The 18,297-nt window shown below is 43.9% G+C and overlaps 1 protein-coding gene across 3 annotated transcripts in view; it reads right to left on the reverse strand.

Moving 5' to 3' along the window:
- The window catches only part of LIN9 (lin-9 DREAM MuvB core complex component), a 72,773-nt gene that overhangs the window by 43,210 nt on the left and 11,266 nt on the right, over window positions 1-18,297 (reverse strand). For 2 of the 3 annotated variants that reach the window (XR_007773754.1, XM_050948558.1), the window contains exons 2-3: window positions 7,634-7,666; window positions 4,461-4,555 (exon numbers count right to left, since the gene is read on the reverse strand). Coding sequence is in view for 2 of the 3 variants with exons in the window: in XM_050948558.1 (XP_050804515.1) it covers window positions 4,461-4,555; window positions 7,634-7,666 (128 nt within the window). In the remaining variant the exon portion in view is untranslated. Of the gene's footprint in view, window positions 1-4,460; window positions 4,556-7,311; window positions 7,421-7,633; window positions 7,667-18,297 lie in introns of all 3 variants that reach the window. The other variant, XM_050948556.1, reaches the window with a different exon arrangement.

Consider the following 18,297-nt stretch of genomic DNA (forward strand, 5'->3'; position numbering starts at 1 on the left):
GTCAGCCCACAAGGATTGTCCTGGAGTCTCCAGGAATTAAAGATGAATCTTTAATTAAAGACTGTGTCATGTGATGAAACCTCCAGGAATACATCCAATCCAAACTGGCAATACTACTATGCTGAGGCTGTATTCCAGGCCAAGAGAACCTCTCTATCACCACCTTCCTCTTATCTGCCAAATCTTGCCCCAAGGAGCTGTCCAGGGCGGTAAACTGTTTCCTCAGTGCTGAGTGTCTAGAAGCCTGCATCAGAACAGGGTGCTGAATGCTGTGAACTATCATCACACTTTGCTGATAAAATTGTGCATATTTGAGAAGGATTCTCAAACAGCTTGGATCTGCTTTGCCTACACTCATGAACTAATAATCCTCCCACGTGAAGTTCAGTACACTCACTCATCCAGAAATTCTGGACACTCTAAAGGAGTCTCGACTCAAGACCAGTGAACCTGACACTCATCTTTCCTGGCTTGTGAAAGAGAGGCACGAGCAACTGAGGCCTCTCATGACTGAAAAGACTGAATGATTCATTCAGGGAAGGAACTTTTATTTCCTCCTTCAAATATGCAATAGTCTGACCAACACTGAAGAAACCCACTCTGGATATACTGGCTTTAGCCAGCCAATATCCACTGTCAAACTTCCTGTTCCTGAACAAATTCAGAGAGAAGCTAGCCACTGGCCAAATTCAAGCTTGCCTAATGGAAGCTAATATTCTAGACCTGGTAGAATCTGGATTCTGGCCAGGATATGGAACCTAAACTACTTTAGCGGCAGTGATGGATGATCTCCTGCTATCAATAGATAAGAGGGCAGACATCCAATATCAGCTTTTATGACCTCTCTGCAGCATATGACACTGCTGACCATCAGATACTGCTGTCTTGCTGAAGAAAGCTGGCAGGAGTCCAACATAATAAAGTGGTTTGTGTCTTTTCTAAAGGGACACACCCAACGAACTTCCACCACTAGACCTTTCACTTGTGGAGTCCACAAGGATCAATTCTTTCTCCAATCCTATTCAACAAGTACATGCAGCCATCAGGGGAACTGGTCAGATGATGCTGTTAGGAGTTGGGTGAAACCTTTTATGGGACAATTTAAAACTTCAATGTTAAAATCAATCTGAGATTGAGGAGTGTGAACTCACCCTTCCATTAATATAACTGTAAGGATAAATGAATCACAAGTCCTTACCTAAGGTAAGTTTTGTGAACATAGCCTGGAGTTTTGTGCGAGTAGAGGGCCTTTGCTGGGTAAGTCTGTCTGTGAGTAAGTGAGTGGGCAGAACACTAAGGACCAGAGAGCTAGCCTATAGGAGTAGCTGAAAATAGTGTGTGACCCTGAATGAAACCTGTAGGGTGGTTCTTTGGCTCAGAGGTGTTGGCTGACAAGAGTGTCCTTGGTGCTGAGAGCCAAAGAAGCTGTTTCCTGCTATTTGATTCCTTCTGTGTTCAGGAAAAAAGGCACATTCTTCGTAAATAAACAAAACTACATCGGAGGCTTTGTCTACACAGCTGCAGTGTAGTCGTAGCTCCAGCACTGGGAGAGAGCTCTCCCAGCACTCTAAAAAAAAAAAAAAAAAAAAAAAAATCCATGAGGGAAGTGGCTTCCAGCGCTGTAGCACTATCTACACTGCCACTTTACAGTTTTCACACCTCTGAGTGAGGAAAGTTTCAGCACTAAGTGGCAGCGTAGACAAGGCCTAAGAAACACCAATCACCAATTTTTCTTCTTAACTGGAACAACCTAGTATACCCTAAATTTTTGGCTAGCCCTCAGGTCAAAAGGGGTACTAATATTAACTCAAGTGCCAGCAATATGCAGATGACACACAGTTCTATTTATCACCAAGTATGACCATATCACTATCACTAGGGCCCTACCAAATTTATGGTCCATTTTGGTCAATTTCCTGGTTATAGGATTTTAAAAATTGTAAATTTCATGATTTCAGCTATACAAATCTGAAATTTCATGGTGTTGTAATGTAAGGATCCTGAACCAAAAAGGAGTTGTGGAGTGGTCGAAGGGGTTATTGCGGGGGGTGGTGTTTGCGGCACTGCTACCCTTACTTCTGCACTGAGGCGGACGGCAGCACTGCCTTCAGAGCTGGGCAGCTTGAGAGTGGTGGCTGCTGGCCGGGAGTCTGCTCTCAAGGCGGAGCCACTGAGAGCAGCAGCACAGAAGTAAGGATGGCTTGGTATGGTATTGCCACCCTTATTCTGTGCTTCTGCCTGCAGATCTGGGCCCTCAGTCAGCAGCCGCCATTCTCTGTCCACTCAGCTCTGAAGGCAGCAGCACAGAAGTAAGGGTGGCCTGGTATGGTACTGACTCCCTTACTTTTGTATTGCTGCTGGCAGAGCGCTGTTTTCAGAGCTGGGCACCTGGCCAATAGCCACCACTCTCCGGCTGCCCAGCTCTGAAGGCAGTTCAGAAGTAAGGGTGGCAATACCATGACCCCCCCCACAAAAATAATCCTGTGACCCCCTGGAATTCCCTTTTCGGTCAGGACCCCCAATTTGAGAAATGCTGGTCTCCCCCATGAAATCTGTATAGGATAGGGTAAAAGCACACAAAAGACCAGATTTCACAGGGGGAGACTGGATTTGACGGTCCATGATGCATTTTTCATGGCCATGAATTTGGTAACTATCACCAAGATGTCCCAGTGCTTGGATGAGATTAGCTAATGGATGAAGAACAGCTGGTTAAAGGCGAACCTGACTGAGACAGAAGTTATGCCGATGGACAGAGGAAAGCATTAAGAGTTTGCAGCCATAGTGCAGTTTCCTTTGGTTGATGGCACACACCCACCACTGGTTAATTCAGTTAATAGTTTAGGAGTCATCTCTGATTCCTCACTGCTGCTAAGCTCTTGCGTAACAGCATTTGTGAGTAATGCTTTCTACCATCTTTGGTCAGCAAAGAGACTCCATCTCATCCTGGAGGAATACAACCTGACCTCAATTATTATTGATGCTTCCATCAGCTCTCACCTGAACTATATTGTTGGCAGGAACTCTTCAGTGCTTAGGAAACTGCAACTAGTACAGCACATCTCCTCTGCAACACAGGCTACTGTGAGCACATCAAACCTGTTCTGTTTTCTACATTGACCTTCCATAGAATACTGAGTCAAGTTCAAGTCTCAGTCCTTTTCTTAGGTGTTCAAGGGCCCGGATCCAGGATATCTAAAAGTTCATCCGAAGCCCCAGGATGACAATCAGGGTCAACAAGTTTGCTCATCTGGTACAATGGTACTTTCCACAATAAGTGCAAAGTTCATCTGTGCAGGAGACACAGCTTTTTTAGGGGCCAGCCTGAGACTGTGGAATGAACTTCCCCTGGAACTAAGGACTATCACAAACCTCATCACTTTCCATTCCAAGAATAAGGTGCATTTTTTGACCTACTATGATGGGGAGAGTGGTATAAGTTTATACATAGAACTGAACAGAATTCCTCCTAACAATACATCACTTCCCTCAAGATAAATGAGCAGTTCGCTCATAAAATAAAACAAACAAATAAATAGATAATTTAGTCAGTTAGTTTCTTGTGGTAGTTGTGGAGGAAGTGGTCTTCAGGAGGGAGTTCAGAGAGAAGAGGCTCTGCATACTAGTTCATAAAAGATGTTCTGTGTAGATGGGAGAAGGTGCCATGGACAAACAGGGAATCAAGACTGATAACACTGGCAGAATGAACTTTGCCAACTCAGAGGGGTTAGGAGACAATGCTGTACACAACAAAATAAGTAGGTTATGTAGGAAGTTGATGGTGATCACAAGAAGCTTGAACTTGATGCAATGGAGAAGATTTAAAGAGGGCAAGGTGTGGTCAGATCAAAAGAAAGGGAAATCACCTGATAGGCTGCAAAATATTTCATAAAAGCAATTTTGCTTTTTTGTTTTAAATAGCAGTTCTTTTTTAACTTGTTAAACTTCTCCCAATACCCGCCCCCTCCAAATGTTGCAGGAAACTCTGCTTCTATGCATTCATTTTTATTAGAACATCCCCCACAGAATGGCACAATAATGTAAGTGCATTATCGGATTTTCCTAAAGCACCAATAACACTTCACTGCCAGAGGCAGAATATTAGAATAGGCAGATCAGATGGTCTGATCAGGACTGGCAATTCTTATGTTCTTTATAGTACAGACACAAACAAAAAGGTAGCAAATAATTAAAAATGGTTCATTAAAACTTGAAACTGGTTACCAATTTAATTTTCGTATTTATTTATAAAACATGCTTTCATTTCACATGAGAGTTGTATAAGCTGCTTTATTCATAAAGGATATTCACTTAGATGATATTCACAAATTGTGAAATAAATACATTTTTAAGCAGATCACTTGATCTGTGACTATGAATGATTGTATGCCGTTACTACATGAACCCTAAACTTAATTGACTTTTTTTTAATCACAAGCATATAAATATTTACTTCTTACCATTTCTACAGCAGAACCAGCGTTCTTGCTTTTCCAAATAGGCGTTTTCTGTAGAGAACTGTACTTTTCATTCCATGTGCTGGATAAACTTCCCTCTGTCATGAACAGTGACATATTATTAATGCATTTTTAAAATCTAACTATGGTCAAAATGGCAGCAGTATACTCTCAAACACTACTTTAACGATTTTTTTTTCCTTCACTGTTTGTAATGTCTTCTTAAATGGCAATGCTAAGGGTTTAAAACTCCATCATCTTCAGCCAATTATGCTGAATGCCTCCACTAACCAGGCTATGAGACATTCAGAACATTTCTTCCCACCACTATGTTTGTCTCTCATGAAGTCCATCTAGCTTCACCTCCATTGTGACACCCATCTGGATAGCTATATTGCAGCTACCACAGAATCACACTGGAATATAAAGCCAGTTTATACAGATAAGTCTTTTTTAAAAAAGACCTTTTAAAAATAGGTCTTACCAAGCTCTGAAAATTTTGGCTCAACAAGGGCACCAGTAACAGGAAGGAGAATGAGCCATACCCTCTGTTTCCCCACACACATTGTTGATGATGCATCACTAGTAAAGGAGGAGTAGGATTCTGATTCATGCTTCTATCTTCTACCATGCTCCTTAGGGAGCCAAAAATAATCTTCCAAATGTTGGAAATTCTACCTATCTGACACTACAAAATGAGATCCAGGAGTGATACTCCTGCACAGATGGTATCTTTACTATATTTCCATTATTACCTTGCTTATGCTCATCAATTAGGACAGCATAATAGCTCTTGAAATATAGTTTGTTAACTTTTGAAGCACCATTTAATATACTGTGGGCCTTATATAATGAATGGTATTGTTTTATTACTTACATTTCTATAGGACAGATAGGTGCATTTATTTTTGAAGAAATAACAAAGGCTGGTAAATCACTGATCCTCGGGGGTGGGGGGGGGGGGAAGCACTATCCCCCAGCACATGCCAGCTGTGGGTCAGTCCCGCTAGCACACAGATCAGCCAGACTGAGGCAGAAAGAGCCAGGAGCCAGGCACAGCACCCTTGGGGCAGGTTTGGGGTTTCCTGCTCTGTTGTGTGAGGGCAGAGTAATGACAAAGGGTCAGATCCTCAGCTAGTGTGAATCAGCCTCCCGTGGTGTTTGCTGTGTTGCCTTACACCCAGTAGGATCTGGCCCTATATGCCCCTCCGTAGGGCTGGCTGCGTGGGATTCAGCTGGCCCAGTGACAGGGCTGGGCAGGAACTGAGACCAATAGGAGAGAAAGCCAGCGGATCTGGGGAATTAGCTGCCATGGCAGGGCTCCTTCCATGGGAGCTGGCAGCTTCCCTTGGCAGTGGAGGGGTTAATGAGCTGCCAGCCAGGTGCTTATGGCCCCACTGGTGCTGTGCCATGGGGGCCTGTGGTGGCTCAGTGTGGGGCACAGGTGGCACACATGGGGGCCTCTCAGTCCTGCCACATGCAGCGTGCTGGGCCTGACTTTGAACAAGGGATATGCAGGGGCTGCCTTTGCCTGGGCTGTGCTCTCTGCTCCCCTCTGGGGGCTGTGGTGACAGAGAAACCCTGCTCATCATTGCCCTGCCCTGGGCTGGTGCCTGTCCTGCCGGGATCTGGAGCAGGTGTGTGCAGCGCCAGGAGGTGAAAATCATATCAGGCTCTGAAAACCATGAGAGTGGCTGAAAACTGTCAGCTTGGAAATGCTAATGCACAGCTCGTCTCTCTGGGGCTGTGAGCTCACCTGGCTCCAGCTTCACGTCCCAGCTCCCAGGGCTAAAACATATTAAAGTTTGAAATGGAAGCCAGGGTTCTCCAGGATCTCCTGACTCCGGATGGATGGATCTAGACTGTTCTCATTGGTGGCAGATGACAGAACAAGGAGTAATGGTCTCATGTTGCAGTGTGGGAGGTTTAGGTTGGATATTAGAAAAAACATTTTCACTAAGAGGGCGGTGAAGCACTGGAATAGGGTACCTGGGTGAAATCTCCTTCCTTAGAGATTTTTAAGGTCAGGCTTGACAAAGCCCTGGCTGGGATGATTTAGTTGGGGATTGGTCCTGCTTTGAGCATGGGATTGGACTAGATGACCTACTGAGGTCCCTTCCAACCCTGATATTCTATGAGTCTATGGTTTAGAATTCAGAGAACATTTCACATCTAATTATAATAATTTTAAAATAGATAAATATTTGGCCTGTAACTAATTGACATTTTCCCTTTAAAGTTAAGCTCTTCCAGAAGATATTTGACTATAGAATTTATTTCTTCCATAGACAGTATTCCTGGAATCCATTTTGAACATGTCAGTGTGAAATTAGTATGCTCAGGCATTCCATTTGCCATTAAATAGCTTTTAATCTATGCTGGGAACAAAATGGTATTAGCAAAATTGTTTTTAAACAGTTTAGAACTTTTTAGGCTATAAACACAATTTGCCCAGCATGACTGCTCACAAAACGTGCTCTAGAAAATGATTTTTGAATGGACAGGTGCTGCACAATAAAACTGAGTGATCTAAATTGCCAGCACCAAAATTTAGACTGTTTAAAACTGGTTCAGTAAACAGGTTTTCTCCCTAGTGTAAATGGGGACTTTATAAGATATAACAACATTTCTGGCACTAGGAAGAGCGGAAGGATTCTAAATGTTGATGCAATATGCATATATAGAATTTTTCTCCAATGTTAAGATAATATAAGCAATAGCTCTGTTGCGTTGGCCCACTAGTTATTGGTAGAAGACAGTGAGATTACAAATTTCCTTTACAATATAAATTCCATCATAAGTAAAGGTCCCACTGATAATCCTTCTCTCTCATCCCCAAGAAAGGAAAAATTACCTCAAATTTCATGTCAGACCTGATGTCTAGGCAGTACTTAAAGTGGAAGCACCTATTTCAGAAATGGCACTCCAAAGGGTCTCATTCTCAAAAGCAGCATCCAAAGAGGCTGCAATATAAGTAGAGTTTGACTAGTGAGTATGAAACTACTCAGTCTACAGATATCTAAAATAAAACAATCAGCATATATTTTATAAAAGTTATCTTCATAATTTTCCTTTGGAGAGGCTTTCTGAAACCAGAAACTCTAGTTATGATCTGAAGTCAATTTACGTCTCTCATTTATACCACACCTAAAGAATACATTGTATTTATTTCTTACCTTTCAAGCTCACAAGTGCTTTTGCTGAAGAACCTGCAATTTATTAAAAAAAAAAAAAAAAGTCCATATACATCACATTTTTCAAAGTTGTTTCACAACTGGTGCAATAGCTACATATCAATTATATATTTTTCTTCAGAAGCAGGGAACTATTCTGAAATTAACTCCTTAACTACTGAGTGGGTGAATCCAGTATGCTCTTCACAACACAACGTGCAGTATTCTGTGAGGTATGGCTCAGTAAGCATTGAAGACGTATATTTAAATTTTAATTATTCCCTTTAGTTTTACATCCACAATGCTCTTTGAACTGAGAGCTATATAAATGAATGTAGCCAACTGCAGGCAAACCTTACTTCTGAAACACACATTTCCATGTGGATGCACATATTTGATACTGTTTTATTTAGAACATGTAAACATTATTAGAGTGTCACCATTTTGTGGCAGAATTTAGTTTAACAAGGTTCCACAATTAAATTAAAAAAAGGGGGGGGGGATTTCTTTTGCTTTTTCAATCTTGGGGAACAAGCAGGGGGATGATGGGATGGAAAGTTGTCTCTGTGGTGAAATGCTCCCCTCCCAGAGATCCAGTAGATTCACAGATTTCAAGGCCCAGAGGGGACTTGATGATCACTTCTACAAATCAGGTCACAGGTCTCAAGTTAAGAACTAAAAAAAAAAAGACACTCAATTTGTGGTCAACTGTAAAAATTTGTTTTAAGGGATTTGCCCAAAATCACATAGGAATTCTGTGGCAGAGGCAGGGATAGAATTAAATTCTCCAGTGTGGCTTCAACTGCCTTAACCACAAACTATTGTTTCTGATCCCATGCCTCATTAGCTACACACCTTCCAACTTCTTCAACAAATGAGGCAGGGGTTCTAAAGAAAACACAATCTCGTTCACTACACAAAACCCTGAAACACTGTTCATCCTGTAAACTGAAAGAAGATAGAAAAATAATAGCATGATGTGTTCTTGTAATTAAAGATGGTATCTGCAACATTGGCAAAACAGGGGTCAGCTCAGGTCTGAAGCCTGGCCAATTCACTTGAGTGTTAGTATAGATCAGACGTTAAATGTATAAGTGTGTATTCAGATGTTTAAACTTCATGAAAACTAGTGGAATATTACTTGTATTGTGGTTCACTTATCTATATCTTGTTATAATGGAATGGCAAACTTTTACATTGTGTATACCTCTGTAACTAAGGGTATGTCTATACTATGAAATTAGGTGGATTTTACGGAAGTCGATTTTTTAGAAATCAATTTTATACAGTTGATTGTGTGTCTCCCCACTAAGCGCATTAAGTCGGTGGAGTGCATCCACAGTACTGAGGCTAGTGTTGACTTTCGGAGCGTTGCACTGTGGGTAGCTATCCCACAGTTCCTGCAGTCTCTACCGCTCATTGGAATTCTGGGTTGAGCTCCCAATGCCTGATGGGGCAAAAACATTGTTCCGAGTGTTTTTGGGTACATGTCATCAGGGCCCCCCTCCCTCCCTCCGTGAAAGCAATGGCAAACAATTATTTCTCGCCTTTTTTCCTGCGTTACCTGTGCAGACAACATGCCACAGCAATCACGGAGCCCACTCAGCTCACTGTCACTGTACATCTCCTGCGTGCTGCTGGGAGACGCGGTACTGCATTGCTACACAGCAGCAGCTCCTTGCCCTCGCAGTAGTCGATGGTGCAGTATAACTGCTAGCCGTTGTCTCCTGGATGCTCCTGGCAGACCTTGGTGAGGTCGGTCAGGGGCACCTGGACATAAATAGGAGTGACTCCAGGTCATTCTCTTCTTTAAGTTTTATCTAATGGAGATTCAGTCCTGCCTGGAAAATTATGCAAGTTGGAGGCTTCTGCCTCAGGCTGCTCTCCCAGCCGGCAGCACCGCACGTTCGCACCTACCCCAGCCTACCCCTTGCTCCCATGGCTCATGAAGCCTGGACAGTAGTAAGAAGCAGTTCAACTATAAGCTGAGCAAGTGCAGAATGGTGGCAGAATGTGCATTTGGATGTCTACAAGCTCGCTGGTGCTGTTTGCTGATTAGGCTGTTTGTGATTAGAAGAGCATAGCAAGGCATGCTGCGCATCACAGAGGCTTTGAAAACCAGTTTCATGACTGGCCAGGCTTTGGTGTGACAGTTGTGTGTGTTTCTCCTTTGATGCAAACCTGCCCCCTTTGTTGATTTTAATTCCTGGTAAGCCAATCCTGCAAGCCATGTCATCTGTCACCCCTCTCTCTGTGACAACAATGGCAGACAACCACTGGGGACGTTGAAATGCCTATAATTATCCTTGGGGACCCAGCCTACCTCTTAATGCCATGGCTCATGAAGCCATACACAGGCACCCTGGACAGTAGTCAGGAGCTGTTCAACTATAGGGCTGAGTAAGTGCAGAATGGTGGTAGAATGTGCATTTGGACATTTAAACGCTGTTTGCCTCTCTGGTTCTTTGGTAGGCTTGCCTGAGCTCCTTAAGTTTCAGGCGGCACTGCTGCGGACCTCTGTCCTTCATGTCCTTGAAGATTTTCTCAAATATTTGGGCATTTCATCTTTTGGAATGGAGCTCTGACAGCACGGATTCCTTTACCTATATTGCGATCAGATCCACTACCTCCAGTTTGGTCTATGCTGGAGCTCTTTTGCGATTCTGGGACTCCATGGTCACCTCTGCTGATGAGATCTGCATGGTCACCTCTGAGCTTGCCATGCTGGCCAAACAGGAAATGAAAATCAAAAGTTTGCGGGGCTTTTCCTGTCTATGTGGCCAGTGCATCTGAGTTGAGAGTGCTGTCCAGAATGGTCACAATGGAGCACTCCGGGATAGCTCCCAGAAGCCAATATCATCGAATTGCATCCACACTACCACAAATTCGACCCAGTAAAGTCGATTTCAGTGCTAATCCCCTCGTTGCGGAAGAGTACAGAAATCAATTTTAAGAGCCCTTTAAGTCGACAAAAATGGCTTCATTGGGTGGATGGGTGCAGGGTTAAATCGATCTAAAGCTGGTAAATTCGACCTAAACTCATAGTGTAGACCAGGGCTAAATAACGCAAAGGAAAAAAATATTTTGGAATGCAAATAAGAACTTTAACATAAAATGCTAATTTCAAAGCAAGTGGTCATTGTGGGTGATGACTGAAGTCAAGGACTCTAAATGCATTCCTCACTCATCGTCATCAAAGGAAAAGCCCATGTGGGTAATGATACTGCTCAATTTCTGTGAGAAGCCACTATAAATTGGATTCATGGAAAGATCCTTTATCTCTATTTGAATTCTTACAGGGCAGTGTACCAGATGCAAAGCCGAGATCCCCAAACATAATAGGGAGTGGGATAGCTCAGTGGTTTGAGCATTGGCCTGCTAAACCCAGGGTTGTGAGTTCAATCCTTGAGAGGGCCATTTAGGGATCTGGAGCAAACTCAGTACTTGGTCTGGCTAGTGAAGGAAGGAGACTGGACTTGATTTTTTAAGGAAATCATCTGCAAACACTTGAAAGGTGGTAAGGTGATAGGGAATAGCCAGCATGGATTTGTAAAGAACAAATCTTGTCAAACCAATCTGATAGCTTTCTTTGATAGGATAACGAGTCTTGTGGATAAGGGAGAAGCAGTGGATGTGGTATATCTAGACTTTAGTAAAGCATTTGATACAGTCTCGCATGATATTCTTATCGATAAATTAGGCAAATACAATTTAGATGGGGCTACTATAAGGTGGGTGCATAATTGGCTGGATAACCGTACTCAGAGAGTAGTTATTAATGGTTCCCAATCCTGCTGGAAAGGTATAACAAGTGGGGTTCCGCAGCAGTCTGTTTTGGGACCGGCTCTGTTCAATGTCTTCATCAACGACTTAGATGTTGGCATAGAAAGTACGCTTATTAAGTTTGCAGATGATACCAAACTGGGAGGGATTGCAACTGCTTTGGAGGACAGGGTCAAAATTCAAAATGATCTGGACAAATTGGAGAAATGGTCTGAGGTAAACTGGATGAAATTTAATAAAGACAAATGCAAAGTGCTCCACTTAGGAAGGAACAATCAGTTTCACACATACAGAATGGGAAGAGACTGTCTAGGAAGGAGTACGGCAGTAATGGGATCTAGGGGTTATAGTGGACCACAAGCTAAATATGAGTCAACAGTGTGATGCTGTTGCAAAAAAAGCAAACGTGATTCTGGGATGCATTAACAGGTGTGTTGTGAGCAAGACACGAGAAGTCATTCTTCTGCTCTATTCTGCGCTGGTTAGGCCTCAGCTGGAGTATTGTGTCCAGTTCTGGGCACCGCATTTCAAGAAAGATGTGGAGAAACTGGAGAGGGTCCAGAGAAGAGCAACAAGAATGATTAAAGGTCTTGAGAACAAGACCTACAAAGGAAGGCTGAAAGAATTGGGTTTGTTTAGTTTGGAAAACAGAAGACTGAGAGGGGACATGAAAGCAGTTTTCAGGTATCTAAAAGGGTGTCATCAGGAGGAGGGAGAAAACTTGTTCACCTTAGCCTCTAATGATAGAACAAGAAGCAATGGGCTTAAACTGCAGCAAGGGAGATTTAGGCTGGACATTAGGAAAAAGTTCCTAACTGTCAGGGTGGTTAAACACTGGAATAAATTGCCTAGGGAGGTTGTGGAATCTCCATCTCCGGAGATATTTAAAGAGTAGGTTAGATAAATGTCTATCAGGGATGGTCTAGACAGTATTTGGTCCTGCCATGAGGGCAGGGGACTGGACTCGATGACCTCTCGAGGTCCCTTCCAGTCCTAGAGTCTATGAATCTATGAAATCCCTTCCAGTTCTAGGAGACAGGTATATCTCCATATATTATAATCTGAGTACCCCCAAAACACTTTTAGGAAACGGGCAGATTATTACATCATTGCTACCATTTGGAATTACAAACTGTGATTCACCTGTTAAGATATTTTACCTTCTTTAACCTCTCAATAGCTCATTTCCTTTTCTTAGCTAATAAACCTATAGTTAGTTTACTATAGAATTGGCTGCCAGCAATTGTCTTTGGTGTAAGATCTGGAGTACCAATTGATCTGGGGTAAGTGACTGGTCCCTTTGGACTGGGAGCAATCTGATGTGGTACAGTTTTTCGTTTATCACAAAGCTCAGTTTGCCTGGGTGGCAAGAGACTGGAGAATCTAGGGGACTGTGACTCCACAGTAAGATTGGTATATTGGTCCAGGAGTTCACATTTGTCCCTAGTTTGGAGAAATCTAATTATATAACATATACCAGTTTGGGGTACCTGTCCTGTTTTTTGACAGTTTGCCTCTGAATTAAAAAAACATCAAGATGCATAATTCACCACTGGAACTCACTAACACAAGAAATCACTGAGGCCAAGAGCTTGTAAGATTTCAAAAGGGATTAGGCATTAATGTGGATGATGAGAAGATACATCATATATAATATTTTTTCAGTAGTGGATATGAATTCTCATACTTCAGGCCCTTAGCCAATCAGGTGGATTGATTTAAATTACTATGAATCATGAGTTAAATCAGCAAGGAATAAACCTTGATCTAATTCAAAATCATCAATTTTAATATTGCTTTGCATTTGTACTTTTTAGTTATTTTCCTAAAGATTTAGATTTTTCACCTAAATATAGCCACTTTTTTTTTTGTGGTTATCCAAGAGGTTACACTATAGCTACACATTTATTTAAGTAATTATATATCTTAACATTTATTCATAGGTTTAATTTACTTTTTTTATTATGTACTTATTTACTAGGTAATAAATCACAAATAAAAAATTAATGTCAAAGTCTTGGATGAAAATTGCAAGTCAAGTAATGCACAAAAAAGCATTTTAAATTTGTGTTTTATTAGTTAAATAAAACTATCTTAAATATGCTGAATACAACAAAAAAGAAGTTTATCAAAACATGTTTTGCATTTAAAACTGATGTATTAAACAATAGTGAATTGAAGAGATTGTTTCTAGTCACCATGTTCTTCACAATTTTAAAACTAGTAGATCTCAATCTTTTCAACATTTAGGGCTTGGCTACACTTGCGAGTTTCAGTGCAGTAAAGGAGCCTTGGGGGCACTAGCTCACTACTTGTCCACACTGGCAAGGCACATAGAGCGCTTTTACTCCGCAGCTACAGTGCTGCTGATACTCCACCTCGGCAAGTGGAATAACATTTGCTGTGCCCCCACTGGAGCGCCGCGGCGCCAATGTGAATGAGGTGTTGCATTACTGAGCTCTGATCGGCCTCCAGAAACGTCCCATAATCCCCTTATGTCAAGTGGCCACTCTTGTCTTTGTTTTGAGTCGCAGCAGGAATGCGGATATGTCCTGTCAAGGTTCCTTCCCCACTCTGAACTTTAGGGTACAGATGTGGGGGACCTGCATGAGAAGCTCTAAGCTCAATTACCAGCTTAGATCTGGTATCGCTGCCACCACTCACAAGAACTACTTTTCTTCCCTGGGTAGTCTTGAGAGACTTCACCAATTTCCTGGTGAACACAGATCCAAACCCCTTGGATCTTAAAACAAGGAGAAATTAACCATCCCTCCTCCTTTCTCCCACCAACTCCTGGTGGATTCAGATCCAACCCCCTTGGATCTAAAAACAAGGAAAAAATCAATCAGGTATTAAGAAAAAGGCTTTTAATTAAAGAAAAGAAAGGTAAAAGAAAACCCTCTGGGAGAGATTAGCATACCAGCTACTCTCACAGACAACAGATTCAAAATATTGAGGATGTTCCCCTGGATAAAAACTTAGTACACCAATGAAAATACCCAAATACCCAATTTGATTCTACCTCTAATTGCACAAGACAGGTTACAAAGAAAAAAACATAAACCTATTTATTCCTTTCTAAAACTTACTACTCTGATAAGAGGCTGGTTCCTTGATCTTTTTCACTCCGGCTGAAACTGAAAACTAAACAAAGGAAAAAACCCTCCTTCCTTTTGAAACATCTTGTTCCCCCATTGGTTCCTCTGGTCAGGTGTCAGCTAGGCTAGGTGAACTTCTTAACCCTTTACAGGTAAAAGAGGCATTAACCCTTAACTATCTGTTTATGAAATGACCTTTGAAAGCTCCGTTTCTGACAGCCAGCTGCTTATCTGCTCCAGACAAAGCAACCATTAGCGTGGAATGCTGTAAGCGAGAGAGGCAGGGAGGGAGGGAAGGAGTGTTTGCTGCCTCTGAACTTACAAAACAGCATGCTGACATGCTCTCAGCCTCCCAAAAACCCACTCTCCCCCCTCCCACATACACACAATACTCTCCCTGTCACACTCCACCCCACTCCTCCATTTGAAAAGCACATTGCAGTCACTTGCATGCTGGGGTAGCTGCCCATAATGCACCACTCCCAATGCCACTGCAAGTGCCGCAATTGTGGTCCTGCCAGTGCGCTTGAAGCTGACAGTGTGGACAGACTGCAGCGCTTTCCCTACTGCGCTCTATGAAGGCTGGTTTAACTCAAAGTGCTCCACATCTGCAAGTGTAGCCATGCCCTTAGCTTTTATTTATAGATTGGAAGAGGAAAACAAGTTTTCCTTCTTTTTCAACTCCCAAACGGCATCTTAATGTTGAACAACAAATCACAGAACAGAACTAGATGAATAAAATGAAAGAAAGAAAATATTCTCTCTTCATCTGCAGAAGAGGCTACTGCTGTTAAAAGCTGGTTGCATTTCAACAAACTCTGGTTACAGATACTTAGCCAGCGATTTCCATCAGTACAGCAGTTTGACTTTTTTGGCCTTAACGTAGATTATTACAATTTCAAATTTAATTTTAAATATCTTTACATTAAATACACTTTTCTTTTTAATTTTTTTTAGTTTTTAAATCATCAGTTTTTATTCATCCTACCAACTACTAACAGGGAAATTAGAAAAAAATTTCCTCTGAGGACTATTCCCTAATAGCCACTATGAAGTTTTCTGAACTTCCTCTGAAAGATCTGGTATATTATCAGAGACCAAATATTAGATCAGATGGACTATTAGTCTGATCCAGCATGGCTCTTCCTATATTCAGGATGGGGCTCATGGGCAGGTCCATTAGTATTGAAGTTAGCGATCTCAGATACCACATGCAGCACTAAGGTTCAGTTTCTAGGTCTAATCTTTTGCTCTCAGCCCAGGAGATCACTTAAGAAGGCTTACAATGAAGATGATCTGTGAGCAACATTAACGGGCTCAGACGGAAAAAGACGGTTACTTACCTTTGTAACTGTTGTTCTTCGAGATGTGTTGCTCATATCCATTCCAGTTAGGTGTGTGCGCCGCGCGTGCACATTCGTCGGAAAACTTTTACCCTAGCAACTCGGTGGGCCGGCAGGTCGCCCCCTAGAGTGGCGCCATCATGGCGCTTGATATATATCCCTGCCGGCCCACCCGCTCCTCAGTTCCTTCTTGCCGGCTACTCCGACAGTGGGGAAGGAGGGCGGGTGTGGAATGGATATGAGCAACACATCTCGAAGAACAACAGTTACAAAGGTAAGTAACCGTCTTTTCTTCTTCGAGTGATTGCTCATATCCATTCCAGTTAGGTGAATCCCAAGCCTTATGTAGGCGGTGGGGTCGGAGTGAAATGTGGCAGAATGAAAACTGCTGAGCCAGAGGCTACAGCATCTCCTGACTGTTGAACCAGGGCATACTGCGAAGCAAAGGTATGGACCGAGGACCAATGGAGCTGCGCGACAGATCTCGTGGGTAGGAACACGAGCCAGCAAGGCGGCAGATGAAGCCTGAGCCCTGGTAAACTGCACGATGATGTGGCTTGGGGAAAATATGAGCCAAATCATAACAAGTTCGGAAGTCTGCCATCACCCGAGATGTGATCCTCTGAGAGGAAAACAAGCAAGCCCTCCCTTTGGCCCGCTACCGTGACAGAGCTGGGGCACCTTACGAAATGGTTCTGGCAGCGCAATATAAATGCGAGCACTCCACAGATGTCCAAGGAGTGCAATGGTTGTGCCCATTGCGTTGAGCTGTGGGTAACATGAAAGGCCGAAACCACCTTAGGGAGGAAAGCCGGGTGCGGTCATAACTGCACCTTGTCTTTGTGAAACCTAGTGTACGGCGGAACCCTCGTAAGAGCTCTGAGCTCGGAGACCCGTCTGGCCGATGTAACAGCTACGAGGAAAGTTTGTCGTCCAAGACGGGCATATCAGAGGGCCAGTCGTGAACGGCTCGACTGGGGGAGACATAAGTCTGATTAAAACTAAGTTGAGGTCCCAGGTTGGGGCTGGCGGCGCACCCGAGGGTGCAAGCTCTCCAAGCCCTTGAGGGATCTCGAACCCATAGAGCATGAGAACACGGAACGTCCACCTTAGCCTGGCTGGAAGGTAGAGATGGTTGCTGAGTGTATCCTCAGCGATGATACTGCCAGGACCTGCCGCTGAAGGCCAGAGGTAGGCCAAATAGAGGGGGTCGAGACCTCAGCAGGAGCAAGATCGAGCGTATTGCAGCTGTAGAAGAAATGCTTCCACCTGGCCCGGTACGTTGACCAGGTGGAAGGCTTCCTGTCACCCCGGCTCAGTTACGCAGCGGCCACACCGTGAGGCGAAGAGGCTGCAGGTCCGAGTGACGAAGCCTGTTGTTGCCCTGAGTGATGAGGTCTGGGTGGGGTGGCAGGGTAATTGGGTCTGTTATTGACAGGCCGAGCAACGTGGTATATCAGTGCTGCCTGGACCACTCTGGAGTGATCATGATGATGCGCGCTCTGCCCCTGCGGAGTTTGAGCAGGACCTAATGAACCAGTGGGAACAGTGGGAAGGCATAATGGAGTTGGCCTTTCCACGGCATCAGGAATGCGCCCAAGACCGATCCTGAGGAGAGACCTTGGAAGGAGCAGAACATCTGGCATTTTCTGCTCTCTCGGTGAGCGAACAGGTCTATGTGAGGAAACATCTCCGCTTCTGGACAGCAGAACGCCTCACATGGGGCAGAGTGATCACTCGTAAGACAGGAAAGACCTGCTGAGTCAAAGCGCCAAGATGTTCCGAACGCCTGGGAGAAGGGACGTCACCAGCTCCATCGAGTAGGCCATGCAAAAGTCCCGGAAATGGATGGCCTCCTGACAAAAAAGTGGGGGGGAGGACCATGTCCCTCCCTGGATACTTATGAAGCACATGGCCGCTGTGTTGGCTGTAAACACCGAGATACAACGGCCTCGCAGCTGCCGCTGGAACCCCTGGTACGCCAGGCGGACTACTCTCATTTTTGGGGCATTGAAGTGGAATGCCAGCTCCCGAGAAGACCAAAGGCCTTAAGCTCGGAGGTGACCGTGAGCACTTGAGCAGAGAGATGATGCGTCCGTCGTCAGGGGCAGTGAGGGCTGGGGCGGAGGAAACCGCCTCCCTGCCCACACCAGGGAGGGAGTTAGCCACCACTCTAGGGAGCCTAAGATGCTCGAGGGAACGGTGACTACCATGACCATTGGCTCCCTGTCCGGGTGGTACGCCGAGGTGAGTCGGACTTGGAAAGGACGGAGGCGGAGCTTGGCATGTTTGGTTACCAACTTGCGGGCAACCATGGACCCAGGAGACTGAGACAAGTACGAGCCGAGGTCGTTGGGAAAGCCTGCAGACCTCAGATGATTGTTGCCATCGCCTAAAACCGCAGTTGTGATAAGCAGGCTCCGGCTAGGTAAGAGACCAAGAT

Source organism: Gopherus flavomarginatus, chromosome 4 (assembly GCF_025201925.1).
Source record: "Gopherus flavomarginatus isolate rGopFla2 chromosome 4, rGopFla2.mat.asm, whole genome shotgun sequence".
NCBI lineage: Eukaryota > Metazoa > Chordata > Testudines > Testudinidae > Gopherus > Gopherus flavomarginatus.